Below are 19298 nucleotides of genomic sequence, written 5' to 3'. Positions count from 1 at the left end.
CTGGGGTCTTAAAAGCTTGCAAGTGGCCATCTAAGATGCATCAACTGGTCCCAACCACCTGGAGTAAAGGAGAACGAAGAACACCAAAGACACAAGGAAAGTATTAGCCCAAGAGGCAGAAAGGGCCACATAAACCAGAGACTTCATCAGCCTGAGACCAGAAGAACTAGATGGTGCCTGGCTAACACCAATGACCACCCTGACGGGGAACACAACAGAGAGTCCCGGGTGGAGCACATTCTAGTAAGAAGACCAGACTTAATGGTCTGACTGAGACTGGAGGAACCCTGGAAAGCACGGCCCCTGGATTCTCTATCAGCCCAGAACTAGAACAATTTCTGAGTCCAACTCTTCAGACAGGGATTGTATGGACTGTGGGACATAAAGTGATACTCTTGAGGAGTATGCCTCTTTTTCAAGCAGATACAAGAGACTTAACAGACAGCTTCTGTCCGGAGGTGAGATGGGAAGGCAGAGAGGGTTAAGAGCTGGTTGAATGGACATGGGGAATCAGAGATGGAAAGGAGGAGTGTGCTGTCACAGTAAGGGGAGAGCAATTAGAGTCACATAACAATGTATGTATAAATTTTAGTATGGGAAAAAATTAAAAAAAAAAATAGAAATATCGAGGATAATTGTGGAACTGAGACCAAGAACAGAAGTTGGATTCCACAGGATTTCCTGACAGATTGGATTTAGAATGTGAAGAAAAGAGGAGGAATAATGTTGTTGGCCTGAGTAACTTGAAGAATGGGTTTGTCATTCTCTGAGCTGAGAAGGACTGCTGGAAGAACAGGTTTGGGGAGTGGGGTATCAAGAGCTTAATTATGGATTTATAAGGTTTGAGATTCCTGTTAGACATCCAAGTAGAGCTGTGGAATTGCGTATTTGATTCTGGAAATGGGGCTGGAAATACAAATGGGGGAGTCAGCAGTATGTAGACAGTATTTGGAGGCATTAGAATGGTGAAACCAACTAGTTAGTGAGCATTGAAAGGAAAAAGAGAGACCTGAGGACTGGTCCCTGGAGCTCTGCAACATCTAGAGGTCAGGAAACTGAGCAGAAAAGAGCAACGGAGCCAGAGAAGGGCAGGCAGTGACAATGTGCTACACTTCAGTGCTCTGGCTTTTTCAGTCACTTAAAGACTCTTGTTCTCTGCCCGTGGGTATGTTTTCTTCTGCATCATCCCTGTAACAGCTCACTTCTCCATACTCTACTCTTGTGGTTTTTACCGTCTACGCTCATAGTTCTCACTTTTTAATCTGGTTCTCACCCTTTGCTTTGCTCCACATACCCAAGAAATAGAAGAAGAAGAAAAAAAAAAACCTGTTGCCAACGAGTCGATTCTGACTCATAGCGACCCCGTAGAACAGAGTAGAACTGCCCCATAGGGTTGCTAAGGAGGAGCTGGTGGATTTGAACTGTTGACATTTTGGCTAGCAGCCAAGCTCTTAACCACTGCACCACCAGGGCTTCCAAGGAATATGATACACTCCAGTTAGAAACAGTGACTCCCTGAACTGGTGACTTTCAAAACCTTCCTTCTCCATTCAGTGAAAACCATTGCAGTGGCTTTATTCGATGCATTTTTATACTTCAGTTTGTTCAGAAATCTGCTTCCTTGTAACATCAGCATGTTTGTCATGACCCCTTTGTCACTCCTACTCCATGGCGTGGCCAATTTTCCTCCATTCATTCAACTCCAGAAATTACTGCTAATAATGTGTTTTTTCTCTATAGTTTCCATTGGAAGTTCATTAGAGAGATTCATTTTTACTGATCCAGTTCTTCCCTAATGGGGCAGAGTTGTTTGTTCCAGATCAACTTACATGCAGCTGGCTCATTCTCAGATTAACTGCCCGTCTTTGGTTTAACTGAATGCAGTCAGGCACCTGTAGTCATACAGTGATTGACCTGAGAAGTGATGATGTTTAATACATGATTTTGTTATTAGGAAAAAAAAGAAAGAAAGAAAGAAACCTTTACCTTTAGTTAAACCTATAGGTTTGAACTTGAGGGGTAAAGTAGCAAAACAGACCAAACTCACAGACTCTAAAACCTAAGGAAATGAATGAAATAATTATCAGCCTCTAAAAATAATTATCAAACACACAAAACAAGGACCAAATCTTATGCAGTTATCTTTGAATAGCACCTTCCAGGAGAGAGAGGGAATGAGGGACAGAGAGAGAGAACACTCTAGGATCACCCCTTAAGCCTGCCTCCCTGAGGAAGCTAAAAGGAAATAATTTGGAGAAACTCTGGGCTGAGGGGTATTGCTGAGCCCTGGAAAGAGATGAGAGCCCCTCAAGTATAGAAGCCACTTGTTCCAGCCCATTTCGCCAGAGGCAAGCCAAACTGCTAGATCTAGCCATTTTTATTTTTCCCAGCTGGGAAGAAAGCTTGAGAGTGACAGTAGAATAATCATGATTTCTGAAAGCTAATTATCTCACACAGTAAACAAAAATTGAGCTTAATAAAAGTCTGAAGAGGAAAAAAGAAAACAGAAGCCTGGAGGAAGCTGGAGATCCAGGAGGAAAACTCCAGGGATTGTCCTCTCCCCTCACGCTGAAGGCCAAAACCAGCAGGCTTGACTTGTCTTCGCCTTCACCAGCAGACAACAGAGTGAGAATGATGGCTGACGAGAGACTGGGGGAGTTGAGGAGGCAGACATTTGGGGACCGATTGGCTCTGGCTGAAATAAATATTTCAGGAATCTCTCTGAATTGGAGAACTATCTGAAGCCAGCATAACTGCCCATTGCCTCAGCTAATACTTCTCTCCCTACAAACCCCTCTCCATAAACACAGAGAAGAAAACCTAGCTGACAAATTGAAAGGGGATTCTCCTAACTAGAACAAGATTCTAGGAGCATTCTCTGACACTGTACTGGAGAGAATAAAAGATCAAGATAAGAAAGTTAAAAGCATGGAAATTTTGACAACTGTGGAGCAGGTCTAGAAAGCAATTAGTCCAAATTAGAGCAAGTGCTGAGAGGACTCCAAGAAATGTACCAATGAGAGTAAGAACCAAGTGATTTCTGGGTAATTGAAGGCTCCAAGAAGAATTGGTATAGGAGGATAAGAATAGAATCTATTCCAAACAACAGATAAAATAAATATAAGAATCTGGAAATACATATAAGAATCTGGAGGCTATTGGGAATAAAAGGAGAAAGATGTATTTCTTTTCAGCACGGGATAAGTGAAAAACAATCAGAAAATCTCAGCAAAAACAAAACAAATATTGTATAAGAAATCTGTATTAAGGTTTTCCAGAAAAACAAGAGAGAGAGAGAAACTTGTTTTAAGAAATTGGCCCACATGATTATGGGGGCTGTTGTTGTTGTTAGGTGCTGTTGTGTTGATTTCTACTCTTAGCAACCCCAAGTGACAGAGTAGAACTGCCTGCATCGGGTTTTCTAGGCTGTAATCTTTACAGGAGCAGATTGCCAGGTGTTTCTCCTGTGGAGCCGCTGAGTAGATTCAAACCACCAACCTTTCGGTTAGCAGCTGAGTGCTTAACCTTTGTGCCTCCAGGCTTAAGGAATTGGCTCATGCAGTTGTGGGGGCTGGCATGCCCAAAATTGGTGGGTCAACAGGATAGAAACTGGCAGTCTTGGGTCTGAAATATATAGGCCAGGCAGTGGTCTGGAAATGCCACAGGGTAGCTATGATACAGTCTTGAGGCAGAATTTCTTCTCAGAAACCTGTTTTTGTTCTTAAGACTTTCAACTGATTGGATGAGGCTCACCTACATTATTAACAGTACTGTCTTTTACGTAGAGTCAACAGATTTTAAATGTTAATACACATCTACAAAATACCTTCATAGTAACGTCTAGACTAGTATTTGACCAAACAACTGGGCAGTATAGCCTAGCCAAGTTGACACATAAAATTAACCATCACATAAGTGATGGTACAAATAATGTGAAGTAAATTGAGCCTGTTTTAAGCAATTAGTTGGAAGTAGAAAGGGGATTCCATTTAACCATGAGCTTTACCTTCTGAGACCAAAATATTGGAGCCTTGACCAAGGAAGTATGATGTTAGAACATCACCTAGCTCAACAGTGAACAATATTTTCAATAATCAACATATTGACTATCAATCTATTGAGTATCATCTGATTGACAAGTGTGGAAAACCCAATTGTGGTTGAAACACAGAAATGTAACTATGATCAAACTTGGGGAGATAAATGTACGCATGACCAAAGACAGGAATTAAAAGGGAGAGGAGAAGTATAGGGACAGGTAGCAATGCTAATACTCAGTGAGGTGTCAAGCCATTCTGTCAAAACTTGATGGAACAGGAAGTAGAGATCTAACTATAATATTTGGGAGTGATCAAGAGAAGTGGGGAGTCATGTTGTGCCCGAACTAAATCCTTACATATCACACCAGAAGTCTATGTCCAAAGTGGATAAATCAAGGAATGCTGAATAGAACTATGAATAGAGCGCCGTGAGAAGTGAAAAGAAAAGCAATTAAAATGATGGCCTCTGGGAAGTGGGACCAGGATAGTTAGGCATGAGACTGTTGCTTCTCATTTATAAAGAAATCCATCAAAATGTTTCTTTACTCTTGAATGTCTCAATCATATTGCATCACCTTCACTAAAATTTTGAAAAATAATATTAAGAATGAGGTTGAAAGGAAATAAGCAGAAACCATCTAAGATGAAATGTTTGGTAAGAATAATGAACGAAGACTTAAACAGATATATATGCCTTTTTCCTAGACTGCAGAACAATTTGGGAACAATGTCAGTTTTTCTTGAATTAATCTAGTGTTATCCAAATCAATAAAACAGAATTGGGGTGGGGGCTTGGGGAATTAATGCATTTAAAATAAATAAGAAAAATCTGAAAACCGAGTGGTATGTGAAGGGTCTAGTAACCCTACCAGTTATTAAAATATACAATTATTAGGAAATTTGGAAATGAAATAGATTAATGGAAAAGAATAAAAAGTCTAGAAATCGACCAAAAAGCATTGGGGTATTTGATATATGATAAAGGGAATATTTCAAATTAGTAAAGAAAAGATAGATTATCCAATTATATTGTGCTGAATCACTGATCAGCTATTGAAAAGAAAAAAGACTAATTTATGTCTCATTCCTTATACCAAAATAAATTCCATGTTTAGATTGATATAAACATCACAAAATAATGATGCTGTAAACCTACTAGATGAAAACATGGGTAAATTTATATATAATCGTGAAATGGCAGAAGTCTTTATGCAAAATAAAAAGAATGATGTTAGACTACACAGAAATTTAAAATTTATGTTTTCAAAAATAGTATAAACGGATTGGAAAAAATATGTCAAACATGTATGACAAACAAAATAAAAAATTGATTTTTTTTTTAAATTTATAAAGAGCTGGTGGAAATCAACAAGGAAAAAATAGTCAAGACAGTAGGAAAATGGTATAACATAAGATCAAGTAGTTCAGAGAAATGAAACAGCTTTCTCTAGACCTTTGTTCATATCCAGTCTCTCCATCATTGACCTTCTGTTTACCTTCCTGGTACAAGGCAATGGCCATCAATTTCCCAAAACTATTCTTGACACACCCAAGAGGAATAAATTGATCCATCTATGTTACCCCCTGGGTGATTTTAACATATTTCTCTTACACACCACAGTTTTTATTCTTCCTTTTTTATTATTATTATTTTTTATTATTGTACTTTAGATAAAGGTTTACAGAACAAACTAGCTTCTCATTAAACAATTGGTACACATATTGTTTTGTGACATTGGTTATCAACCCCACGACATGTCAACACTCTCCCTTCTCGACCTTGGGTTCCCTATGACCAGCTTTCCTGTCCCCTCCTGCCTTCTAGTCCTTGCCCCTGGGCTGGTGTGCCCCTTCAGTCTTGTTTAGTTTTATGGGCCTGTCTAGTCTCTGGCTGAAGGGTGAACCTCAGGAGTGACTTCATTACTGAGCTAAAAGGGTGTCAGGGGACCATACTCTTGGGGTTTCTCCAGTCTCTATCAGGCCAGTAAGTCTGTTCCTTTTTTTTTTGTGATTTAGAATTTTGTTCTACATTTTCCCCCAGCTCTGTTCAGCACCCTCCATTGTGATTGCTGTCAAAGCAGTCAGTGGTGGCAGCTGGGCACCATCCAGCTGTGCTGGACTCAGTCCAGTGGAGGCTGTGGTAGCTGTGGTCCATCAGTCCCTTGGACTAATCTTTCCCATGTATCTTTGGTTTTCTTCATTCTCCCTTGCTCCCGATGAGGTGAGACCAGAGGAGTATCTTAGATGACTGCTCACAAGCTTTTAAGACCGCAGACACTACTAACCAAAGTAGAATGTAGAACAATTTCTGTATCAACTACGTTATGCCAATTGAGCTAGAAGTTCCTCCATACCATGGTCCCCACAGCCCCCCTGCCCACCAGTTCGGTCCCCCAGGGAGCCCAGATGTGTCCATGGAGCCTCTATGACCTTGCCCTGGACAAGTTGCGCTGGTTTTCCCAGCATTGTGCATTCTCCTTCCCTTCACCAGTTACTGCTTATCCATTGTCTAGTGTTTTTCCATCCCTACTTCTCCCCTCCCTCGTAACCATCAAAGATTGTTTCTTTTTGTGTGTAAATCTTTTCATGCATTTTTATAGTAGTGGTCTCATACACTATTTGTCCTTTTGTGACATGAAGTCCTCCAGATTCATCCATATTGTGAGATGCTTCGCAGATTCATCATTGTTCTTTATCATTGCGTAGTACTTACTACTCCATTGTGTGTATGTACCATGGTTTGTTTATCAATTCATCTGTTGATTGTTTCCATCTGTTTGCTACTGTGAACAATGCTGCAATGAACATGGGTATGCATATGTCTATTTGTATGACGGCTCTTATTTCTCTAGGATATATTCCTAGGAGTGGGATTGCTAGATCATATGATATTTCTGTTTCTAGCTTTCTAAGGAAGTGCCATATAGTTTTCCAAAATAGTTGTATCATTTTGCATTCCCACCAGCAGTGCATAAGAGTTCCAATCTACTCGCAGCCTCTCCAACATTTTTTATTTTCTGTTTTTTTGATTTGTGCCAGTAATGCCAGGGTGAGATGGTATCTCATTGTGGTTTTGATTTGCATTTCTCTAATGGCTAGTGATTGTGAATATTTCCTCGTGTGTCTGTTAGCCATTTTAATGTCTTCTTTGGTGAAGTGTCTGTTCATTTCCTTTGCTCATTTTTTTAACTGGATTATTTGTCTTTTTGTTTTAGAGGTGTTGGATTTTCCTGTAGATTTTAAAGATTAGACCTTTGTCAGATTTGTCATAGCCAAAATGTTTTCCCCAGTCTGTAGGATCTCTTTTTACTCTTTTGGTGAAGTCTTTGGATGAGCATAAGTGTTTAATTTTTAGGAGATCTCACTTATCTAGCGTTTCTTCTGGAGTTTGTGTGTTGTTAGTTATGGTTTGTATCCTATTAATGCCGTGTATTAGGGCCTCTAGCATTGATCCTATTTTTTCTTCTTTGATCTTTATTTGATTATAAATTTCTTAAGAGAAGAAATTATGTCTTACTCATCTCAATTCCCAATATCTCAAGCCTTTAGTAGCCGCTCATAATTATTGTTTGAATAAGCTTAGCAGGTCCTCCAAGGAGCACAGACCCTGTGGATAATGTAAGTCAGGCAGCATACTTGATTCACAATCTGAAGCAAACTACCTTTTGAATTTATATTTCTGGATAAAATTGCAACTGGTAAGGCACCTTTCAAGCAGGACACAAATTAGTCTTCATCCTCTAATAGAAGCATTCCATGGTATTACCATCTATTGCTTTATTCATGTGAGCAACTACAAACACACGAATTCCATTGTAATAGAAAGCTTTGCTCTCAAATATAATTCACAGCATCTCACAATATGAACTTTCAGGTGGCTGAGCTCCCGTGCAGAAATGAGATTTGTTTTCTTCCGTCTGAGACTCTGAAAAGAGTAGAGGATCACCCCAGTGTTCTTACCCACATTGCTTATCTCAGATCAACAGGTTGCTATCCCATAGCTCCATGCTCCTGGGCATTTACTGAATGCATAATAGCCGAGTATTCATGAAAGGCAATGGAGTAGATGAAAACAAATTAAGTTGGTTTGTGCCCAAGACAGCTGAAGGGTACCCATGAATTTTTGATCTCTAGGTACCAAGAATAAATCTGTTGGGCTTAGACACAAGCTTTTCTGTAACTTTTAGGAAAAGAAATGCCTGTCCAGTGTTATTCCATTTAAGCTAGTAGGTGTTTTGATTGTTCACCTGTTGCTGTTGATCCTTAGCATGTATACACAATTTCATACTGGTGGCATCTTTGCTGAAAATACAGCAGTCTAAAATTTTTTTGTGAATCATGTTTGGAATGTGTACTCCTTACTTTTGGAGGTAATAAATATTCAGCAGAAAAAAATACAGGGAAAAAAATAATTTCCCTCAATAATGATAAGTTCTAACATACTTACGAGGTTAAATGATGTGTTGAAAAGTTCCTTGAGGCATTTTTAGAATGAGTTAGAGCTAATGTGTGTGTGTGCGTGTGTGTGTGTGTGTGTGTGTGTGTGTGTGTAGAGTGACTTTCTCTTCGACATCCTGGCAAGGAAAGTATTACATTGTTCTTGGTGATGCTCAGGTCAGGTCTCAATAATAACATTCCTCATGCTTTCCTGAACAAAACACTTTGTAGGATAGTCAGAATGTAGGAAATTTAACTCAAGAAGTTCAGTGCTTCACAAGATGTACAAAGAGTAAGTGGAGTAACTTGTCTCGTACTTAGTTGGAGATTCATTTAGTAATTAATTGCCCTTTGTTCAAATGAGTCCACTATGTGCTGAGCATTGAAATGTGGTACTTCTGAAAAAGTTAACTTAATGATCCCTAGTGAAGGAAACTGACGCTAAGTGAGCTTCCTGTGTGACTTGGCCTGGTAAGGGGTAGATCTGAGACTTCACTGAATGCAGGATGCAATACTTGGGAAAGTCCTTACTTTGGAGCCATGATGCCTTACTTATTATGTGCTACTTCCAATAGTGCTACAAGTTAATAGGGTGACTTCGGGCTAATCACATATCATCTTTGAGTCTCATTTTCCTAATCTTCAAAGAAAATGAATTAGATTAGATTATCCTTAGGGCCTCTTTTGGCTCTAAGATCCTATCAGTGTAACAAGGATTTTATCTTGGGCTAAGCCCATCTTTGTATTACCTTGGACTTTATTTCTTGTAATCCCAACACCTGAGAATTCAATTTTTGTTTTTATTGTACTGCAGCCTATGAAGACATTTTTTTAAAGAGTCGCTAGATTCCAGTTGTCCACCCTCCCCAGTCACTATCGTAATTCTCATTAAGAAACATTTATTGACCACTAATGTGTACAGGACACATGAGTCAGAGATGCATGTACAGCAAGAAAAAACATGTAATAATTCAACTCACCAAAGATCTTTACAGAAAGAGTGTGAGCCTTTTAGCTTGGCTGGCTTTTGTTGGAATGCTTTTAGTTTTTTGTTCTTGGATTCCAACATGGTCATGATTCCATGCCTTGAAAAATAAAAAAAGAAAGAAAAAATCGTGAAAAATATGATTGTGTTTATTAAGTTACTTGTTATGACAATATCATTTAGAAATATTTCTTTTTTAAAGAGTCATGTGTTTTAAATATAACTAATTTGATAGATGGGTACTATAAAGATAAAATTAGGGTTATTTTTCTCTTATGTGCCTTTAGACAATGAAATGTAATTCACTATAAAAACAAGTTGCTCATAGAGGCAGCAATGTACTGTAATCTATTGGAAATGTTAAATAGCTTGCTTAAAAGGTTTTTTTAAAAGGCAAATATGCAGTTTTTTAAAAAATTTTTTCAAATAGTATTTACCACCAACAAGGCTAATTTTAATTCAGGGCCATTATTTTATTTTTCCATACTGAATAGTTAAATATCAAGCTTTTTAGGATCTTTGTTCTCAGCCCTTTCCCATCTGTTGAGTTAACACTGTGTTCTTCCCCTGATCAATCAGATAATAATCAATAATTTGAAGATCAAAGACTTCACCACACTGTGATATCCACAACTAAATATACTCTAAGCTAGAAATGCTATGTACTAATTTTAAATTGCATGAAAGCCTAAACCTGTGTTTAATACCTCCATTCTTTTCCTCTATAGGCATTTATGTCCATGTTCCAGATCCTTACCCAGGAAGGATGGGTAGATGTAATGGACCAAACTCTAAATGCTGTGGGACATATGTGGGCACCTGTCGTTGCCATCTATTTCATTCTGTATCATCTCTTTGCCACTCTGGTGAGTTCAGTATTTATTTTTTATTTTATCTTGGAATCCATAATGGCATGAGCATCAACAGATATGTGGCCTTTTGTCAATTACAGCCAGGGGACAAATGTAGAGTAGTCCAGTTGAATGAAAGGATCTCCAGCATCCCTTGTAGTTCTGAACTTTATGAATCAAAGAGCTACGTGAGGAGCTAGATTACAGATGTGTTAAGTGAGAAGTTGTCCTTCATCAGATACAAGTGTTTTTATGAAAGAAAACAAGATGAAACAAAGCTGAAATCCCACATTCGCATACCAGTCCCTAAACATTCACACCCCATATGATCTAAGGATCAAAGCAGAACTTCATTATTATTATTTTTTATCACGTAGAGACACTCTCTTCAATTTTACCACCTTCTCTTCACAGCTGTAATTAAACTGAAGGCAGAATCTGGAGACCTCAGGGTGCAGTCAGTTAATTAGAAATCAGCACAGTGCTTTTGTGCTGCGTGCAACTGAAAGAAACCCATGGGAGGAAAGAAAAAAAACAAAACATAGCTGCAAATATTGTAATAGCATGATACAGCTGAATACAAAAATCCAGGAAAAAGGGACTGCTGTAAATTGGGCAGGCTTTCTTCAACATACTTCTGTTACAAGGAGTGGGAAAAGAAAGGTATATAATGTGTCTTATGACATACGAAGGGATGTTATTCTCAGGTCTTTGTAATGCCAAATGTACATCTCCATTTGGTAAACGTGTTCATATGTAAGAAGCAGACTTAAACTCTAATATTATGTTAACAGTTCCAAGTTAAGGATCCAAAACGTTACCCTTTATCAGGAACACGTGAAATAATAACAACTGCTATTATTTATTGAGTGGCAAAGTGTTTCACAAATTTTATTTCGAATCTTCACAACAACCATGCTAGGTGTCATGGATTGAATTACGTCCCCCAAAAAATGTGCATATCAATTAAGCTGGGCCATGATTCCCAGTATTGTGTGATTTTCCTATATGTTGTCAATCTTGCCTCTATGATGTTAATGAGGGAGGATGGCGGCAGTTGTGTTAGTAAGGCAGAACTCAGTCTGCAAGATTGGATTGTGTCCTGAGGCAATCTCTTGAGATATAAAAAAGAGAAGTGAGCAGAGAGACAGGAGGACCTCATACCACCAAGAAAGCAGTGCCGGAAGCGGAGCGCATCCTTTGGACCTGGGGTTCCTGTGCAGAGAAGCTCCTAGTCCAGGGGAAGATTGATGACAGGGACCTTCCACCAGAGCCAACAGAGAAGAGAAAGCCTTCCGCTGGAGCTGACAACCTGAATTTGGACTTCTAGCCTACTAGACCTTGAGAGAATAAACTTTCTCTTTGTTAAAGCCATCCACTTGTGGTATTTCTGTTATAGCAGCACTGAATGACTACAACCTAGGTAACATTCCCATTTTACAGATGATGAAACTGAGGCTCAGTAATTTACCCAATGCTACACAGAGTGTAAATGTGAGACCCAGAACATCCTAAGGTCTATCTGATCTCAAAGTCCAGTCTTTCAACTACTTATTGCTGCTTCCCTAGATGATGAAGCTTAAAATTGTCACTGGAAATGTCTTCATCAAGTCGAACCTCTGCCCAAGAGTCAGTAAGATAACACAAATTACCTATGATCTTTCAGGTGCCTTCCAGATCTAAATATCTATGAATCAGAAAACTACCTGAGCAACTAACTATGTTAAGTTAGAGATTACATTTGCTATGGGAAAAGGCTTTAAAAACTAAGACACAAAAAGATGATGGGGAAATACTGTTATGTAGTGTGATGTTCTGGCTTCAAACAGTTGAAGCACGTAGAAACAGTGTTAGCATTTTTTACACGTCGTTAACAGTAAAAATAGTCATAAAAGGGAAGAACATTGGGCAGTGGGAATGAAGGCCTGACTTTCGGAGACAGATTTGGCTATGCTGGTACTTGCCACTATCTGCAGTCTACTTAGCCCAGAGTCTTTGCATCCTCCCTTCCAGGACCAAATCTGTGTCATTCATTCATTCATTCACTGATTCATTCATTTCACTAATATTTATTAAGTACCAACTATGTGGAGCCCTGGTGGCACGGTGGTTAAGAGTTTAGCTGTTAACCAAAAGGTCAGCAGTTCAAATCCACCAGCTGCTCTTTGGAAACCCTATGGAACAGTTCTACTCTGTCCTATAGGGCCACTATGAAATCCATATCAACTTGATGGAAACGGGTGTGTGTTTAAGTTACTCCAAATTATGAAATAGCTCAGAGATCATTGATTGTAGATTAATTGTAGGATAGATTTTATAGAAATCATCAATGTATAGGAATAATTGATCTGCTTGTTTTTCTATTAAAACATTGTAATTTCTTGCTATCCTGATTGAAAATTTTTCACATTCAGTTATAGATTTGATTCTTAAGTCAGAGAATCACAAAATATGAGAGCTGTGGCAAAAAATAATAATGATTTAGCCTAGCAAATTACTTAGCAAAATAATATTTTTTCCAAAAGAAAATTCTACAGGGAACACTAATGTAATAAAATAAGCTATTAACACTGGAACATAGCCTTCTTGGGCCTCGTTTCAATTTTTATTATTGGACCAAAAATATGGCATTGATTATGGGCCACTTAAACACATCCAAGGCGTCCTGAAGTTCACCTGAGCCTTTAGGAATCTACAGAGCACAGCTTGAAAACCCACGTCCAGTTCAACCCCTTCATCTTACTGATTTAAATGATCTGCCCAAAATACACATTATACTTTTTTTCATCCTAATTTTTAAGAAAGAGCTCTAAGTGGCAGCTAAAATCTTGAAATCGCTTGTTAGTTGTTAAGTTTTTTTTTTTTTTTTTTAAATCTGTAAATCCATTGAGAATTGAGCTGTCTCCATGTCAACAAGAGCGGTTTGATAAATCTGATTTTAGTTCAAGAGGACAGATGTGGAGCCCCAAACTCTAGATTCAGGTTCTAGCTCTGCTGGCCACTAGGTATATGACATTGGAAGAAGCAGGTAACCTTCTTGATCTCTACGCTGTGTTATATCTGAGAACGAGAATAGTAATGCCCATCACACCTAATGTCCAAGGGTGCCATGTACATGTGTGAGTTAAGCTTATATTCTTAAGGACGTTTTATCCATGGTATAAGAGGATGACAATCGCTGTCACCAGAACGAAGTTCTTTTAAGTTTAAATGAGATGATGTGTACAATTAAAGCTGTATATTAATAATTGCTAAAATGTCATTATGTTAGTGCAGATTTTTTTAGTTTATAGAAATAAAGCATTATTGATCAATGTGAAGTATCATTTATGCCTCTTCCTGGGCTAATTCCCCTGGCCGCTTTCTTCTTTCTTTTCCCCAGGCAAAGACTATGAGGAATTTGGTTTGAATCCATCGTCCATTTTTTTAAAGTGTATTTCATCAAATTTAACATTATAAAAAGACTCTCATTTTGTGTAACACTCAGTGAAAAAAAAAAACTACCGATAATTAAACTACGCATATAGATCATAAAATGCATCCCAATTTTAGTTGTTAAAATGTGAAAAAATAAAAATGCATCTTAAAATCAGTAAGATGCAGTAGTTTCCCACACATTTATGTGTCCATAAAAGATAGTATTTTGAATTTAAGGATATCATCTAAATACATTTTTCTACTATTAATTTTTAGGATTAAAATTCCTTTTTTAGTTTGAGAATCCTTGCTCCAGTGCCTTTATGGCCACCCCTGGGGGAGATGTCTGATATGTGTACTGTCTCTCCCTGTATGTTCTTCCTCCATGCTGAGCCCAAGTTGCCTTTGACCAGGCATGCCTCTCCTTAAAATCATAAGGAGCAGTGATTTTCAGAATAAATGGTATCAAACTCTACATGTAATCTGCAGTTAAGTTTTTCACCAAATATTGTTTTTGAGATCTTTTTATCTTAATATCAAAAAACGAAAAAGCCAAACCAGTTGCCATTGAATCACCTCTGGTTCACAGCAACCCCATGTGTGTCAGAATAGAACTGTGGTCCATAAGGTTTTCAGTGGCTGATTTTTTGGAAGTACCTTGCTAGGAGTTTCTTCTGAGATACCTCTGGTTGGACCTGAGCTGCCACCCTTTCAGTTCTCGGTCAATTGTGTTAAGTGTTTGCACCACCCAGGGATGCCCTTATCTTAATACACATACCAGTAAATCAGTCGTTGTAACTGCTATATAGTTTTGCATTGATTTAATATGCTATATTTGTTTATCTGTCTATTCCCCTCCTGATGGATGATTATTAGGTAGTTTTCCAATATTTTACTCTTTTAATGCTGAAATTAACATGTTTGTATGTGATGCCCTGTCCACCTCTATGAGACCTTCTCTAAGATATATGCCTGAAACTAGAATCACTGGATCCTGGAAATTTCCCAAATTGCTCTGCAGCAAGGGTCTGCAAACTATGTCCCACACATCAGATTCAGACCACCACCTCTGTTTGTACAGACTGTGAGCTAAGAATTTAAATTTACTTTTAAAAGATCACATTTTAAATGGTTAGATAAGTACTCCCATAATATCGCCGATTTTGCCTCTTAGCCTCAAAGCCTAACATATTCATTGTCTGGATCTTTAAGAAAAAATTTGCAGATCTCTGCTCTACAGGGAAACTACACTAATGTACCCTCCCAAGTGCAGTGGCTGAGAATTTCTGTGTCGTCACATTTTCAGTTATACTTGAAATTGTCAGACTTTAAAGATTTTGCCAATCTTAGGAGTGGATCGTAGTATCACTTTGCTTTAACATACATTTCCATAATTATTAACAAGGGAGCACCTCTTCATATGTTTATTGGGCATTTTGTTTTTTGTGATGTGTCTGGTCATATGCTTTACCTATTTTTCTGAAGGCTAGTTTATGTTTTTTAAATTCGTTTGTAAAAATGGTATACACCCATCCTCTCTTAGCAACATGGTTAGGTTCCAAAGACCAGGTCATTATGTGAAAACCAGCGTTATGCGAAAATAGAGGATGACCACATCGGATCACAAAATGAAGGATGACTACATCATTACATAACTGCCAAATTATGCTATTACCTAACTGCCAAACCACTGAGAAGCATGGCCCAGCCAAGTTGCCACATAACCTTAACCATCACAGCTAGCGTTACTCTTGTCTGTCACCTCAGCGTTCATTACTGCCAGACGTACTTCGTTAATGCATAAGATAATCGGATAATAGATTTTTTACTAATGTGAAATGTTGGATAACGAGATAGTCGATAAGTGAGGAGTAGGTATATATGTTCTGGATACTGTTCCTTTTTCTACTATACTCATTGTCATCGAGTTGATTCTGACTCCTAGCGACCCTCTAGGACAGAGTAGAACCGCCCCATGGGGTTTCCAAGGAGCACCTATTGGATTCAAACCGCCAACCTTTTGGTTAGCAGCCTGAGCCCTTAACCACTGAGCCACCAAGGCTCTTTTCTACTATATATGTTGCAAATATTCTGTCCTAAGCAGTATTTTGTTATTCAAATTCTTCTGTGATACCTTTGACATTGTATTTTGATATAGTCAAAAATGATCAGTTTTTACTTATAGTCTATATTTATTTTGGACTCATGCTTAAGGAATTCTTTCCCACTCTGAGGAAATAAAATTATTCTCCTCTGTCTTCCTCTAATTGTTTAAAATGTTTGCCTCTCACTTTTAGATCTTTAACCCATCTCAACCTAATTTTCCCTTATAGTATAATCTAGATTTAATAGACTGTTTGAATAAAACTTACTGATTTTCCTCAACTATATTTATGTGACAAATTTAAAGCTTTGGGATTTCTTTAGTTACTCTGATTATGAATTTTAAAATAAAAAGATCAGATATTCAGATATTTTCATTTATAAATGATTTTTAACTAGAATTAATTGATTCAATGAAAGAAATCACTATGTAACTAAGATAAATGTAAAGAAGTGCCCTTCTATACTATGCCAAAGTCTAGGTACTGAAGTCACTTTCCCAGTTCACAGAGATTTTGCTTAAAACATGAACGGCAGTTATTTTCCTTTTCCTGTTTATCCTTAGACTGGCAGTTGCTTTAATGGGTTCTGTTAAATGAGCGCAATTTGACTCAGCATAGTTTTACTGAACCTCTTCTACTATATGTGGAGTACCTGGGTGGTGTAAACAGTTAACGCGCTTGGCTGCTAACCAAAAGGTGGGAAGCTTGAGTCCACTCCACCTCGGTATAAAGGCCTGGCCATCTGCTTCTGAAAAATCAGCCACTGAAAACCCTATGGAGCACAGTTCTGCCCTGACATACATGGGGTTGTCGTGAGTGGGAATTGGCTTGACAGCAACTGGGGTTTTTTTACTACTATGTGTAAGTACTGGCCTAGATCCTGGTCAAAGTGGGAAACAGCTTAATCCCTGTCTTCTTAGAGCCTGCAACCAGTCAAGAGTTAGGGCAAGTAAACCTAAACAGGAGCCCTGGTGGCACAGTGGTTAAGAGCTCGGCCGCTAACCAAAAGGTGGACAGTTCATATCCACCAGCCACTCCTTCGAAACCCTATGGGGCAGTTCTACTCTGTCCTTTAGGGTCGCTATGAGTCAGAATCAACTTGATGGCAATGAGTTTGTTTTTTTGTTTTGTTTTGTTTTAAACCTAAGCAAACAAACAAAACCTGTGATTCAAGGCCTAATAACATAGAGGATAACAGACGCATGAGCACGTGTTGTTACTTGCTATGTGATCAACGCCCACATAGTAAACAACAGCCTCCCAGTCATTCCAGGTCTGCCATGATGTGAAATATAAAGAGTACTGACAGGAAAGAAGCTTGAAATGGTTTGTGGACCAACACAGAAATCTACGTATGGAGGTGACAGACCTGTGATCTTAAAAACTGAACATTTAGAAGATACAAATTTCTATCCATAATCCTGTCTTTAACTTATTTAAAATGAGCACTTTTGTTAAAGCATTTACTTCTTTTTACAAAATACTACAAAACATGTTAACCCTCCCCCCCAAAAAATGTTAAGTCTTTATAAATACACGGGTGGATTTTGCCTTTTAAGTTTCCTTTTTTTAATGTAAGTGAGGCCACACAACCTGGTCACTTCCTGATTTAATCTTCTCAGGGACAGGCGCTTGCCAAGGAGCAAACCACGTTTTACTTCAACTTGTTCCGGAATCAAAAACAGCAGGCTATTTCATCACCCCCTGGGGTACCGATTTGTCCGCCTACAATAAAAATCAAGCTTTAGTGTATAGTAAATGTATATTCATAACCATTATCTATCGTTCCCTTTAAAATGTCTCTCTTCCACTAGGCATGCAGTCTGTCTTTCTGTCCTGACTACAGTTTGCCGACTGCTTATGAAATTTACCTCCCTCTCCCCCACCTCGTTTTGCCAGTGATTTGGGGAGAAGGAGTATAGACAACTTAACCAGTTGAAAGACTTTTTTTTTTTTCCTCAGTGTTTTTTTTCCCTTTCCTACTGGTTCAGTGGAAAGCCCTGTGATGGGAATAGTGAAGAGAGAAAATGTAATTAAGCGCTCATTGTGGACAGTCTTTTTTGTTACCTTTGAAATGCTGAAATTAACACAGCAGTCCCTTGATTTTGCCTCTGTAGCGGCAGCATTCTGAGAATAGTCACATCTTGCTGACAAGAAATGGGCATTCTGAAGCGTAAAATTTAAATAACTTGATTTTATAAAATTCATTTAAAAGTGCGTTTGTGTTGAACCTATCCCATTTTGCACTGCTGTGATTACATTTGACCTTTGGTTGACATATAGAAAAATTGAAATGGTTTCCAACTGCAGGCCGCAAGACAGCTTAGGATGGTGTGATTATAAATGGCAAAAAGGAAAAGACAAAAAGACAAAAAGATTATGGGGTACTCATTAGGTTCCTGTTGTGCTTCTATTGTATGCTGGAAAATAAATTTTACAAAATCAAATTATTAATAAAGTTCACAGTAGTGAAAGAAATAAGATTAAGGGTGACATTTCAGCAAAAAAGGCCATCTTGAAGCTGTATAAAACGAAAAGAAAATAGTAAAAAATACACTACATGAAAACAAATGATAGTGAAATGTGAAAGCTGCATAGGGCGAGGACATGGCTATGTGCAGAGCTAAAGAGAATGCAAATAAGACAGACATTCAGACATTCTCAAAGCCAGGAAAATCCATTCTAAAGTGTTGAAGCCACCCACTCATAAAAAGAAACCATAACTTTCAAAAGCCTGAATCATGCTAACCTCAAAAGTGAGTCTTATTTAGAGCACGACGAATTGGACGGGCTAGTTTGTGTCACAACGAAATTGGAGGAAATAGTGATGGTTGGGAACACAATTGCTTCAGTAATTTATTTAATTTACTGAAATGTATTATGAGTAAACGGAAGAAAAACAAGTTTCACTGTTTATGGTTAAATGTATAAAACTTGAACAGAAAATACCTAGTGAACCCTTGTTGTTAGCTGCCGTTCCATCAGCCCCCAAGTTATGGGGACTCCACGCACAACGGAAGGAAACGTTGCCCTGTCTTGCGCCCTCCCTATGATTGACTGGGGATTGTACTATAGTGATCCATAGGGTTTCCACGAGCTGAGTTTCAGAAGTAGATTGTCAGGCCTTTCTCCTTAATCTGTCTTAGTCTGGAAACTCTGCTGAAACCTGTTCAGCATCATAGCAACAGGTAAGCCTCCACTGACAGGCGCTGGCTGCCCATGAGGTACATTGGCTGGTCATTGAACCCTTGCCTCCTACACCGAAGGCGAGAATTCTACCACTGAACCAGCCTTAGCTCCTGGCAGATCTGGTCTTTTTCGCGATAGTGTGAGGAGTTGGAGGAGGAAAAGGAGGAGTTAGAGAAATATAGGAAGAGTCGTAAGGGGGTAGCTGAACACCTGCTAAAACACGACAGAGGAGCCACACTGAACGTGGAGGATGATGCTTTGGAAATCCACTAAG

At 38.5% G+C, this 19298-nt stretch overlaps 1 protein-coding gene across 1 annotated transcript in view; it reads left to right on the top strand.

The window, feature by feature from the left end:
* Positions 1-19298, top strand: part of NALCN (sodium leak channel, non-selective) — a 392050-nt gene that overhangs the window by 219512 nt on the left and 153240 nt on the right. The window contains exon 13 of the mRNA XM_012557767.2: positions 10191-10328. Coding sequence (XP_012413221.1) covers positions 10191-10328 — 138 coding nt within the window. The remainder of the gene's footprint in view (positions 1-10190; positions 10329-19298) is intronic.

Source organism: Trichechus manatus, unplaced genomic scaffold, assembly GCF_000243295.1.
Source record: "Trichechus manatus latirostris isolate Lorelei unplaced genomic scaffold, TriManLat1.0 scaffold00118, whole genome shotgun sequence".
Classification (NCBI taxonomy): domain Eukaryota; kingdom Metazoa; phylum Chordata; class Mammalia; order Sirenia; family Trichechidae; genus Trichechus; species Trichechus manatus.
This window is presented reverse-complemented; position numbering and strand designations above follow the sequence as displayed.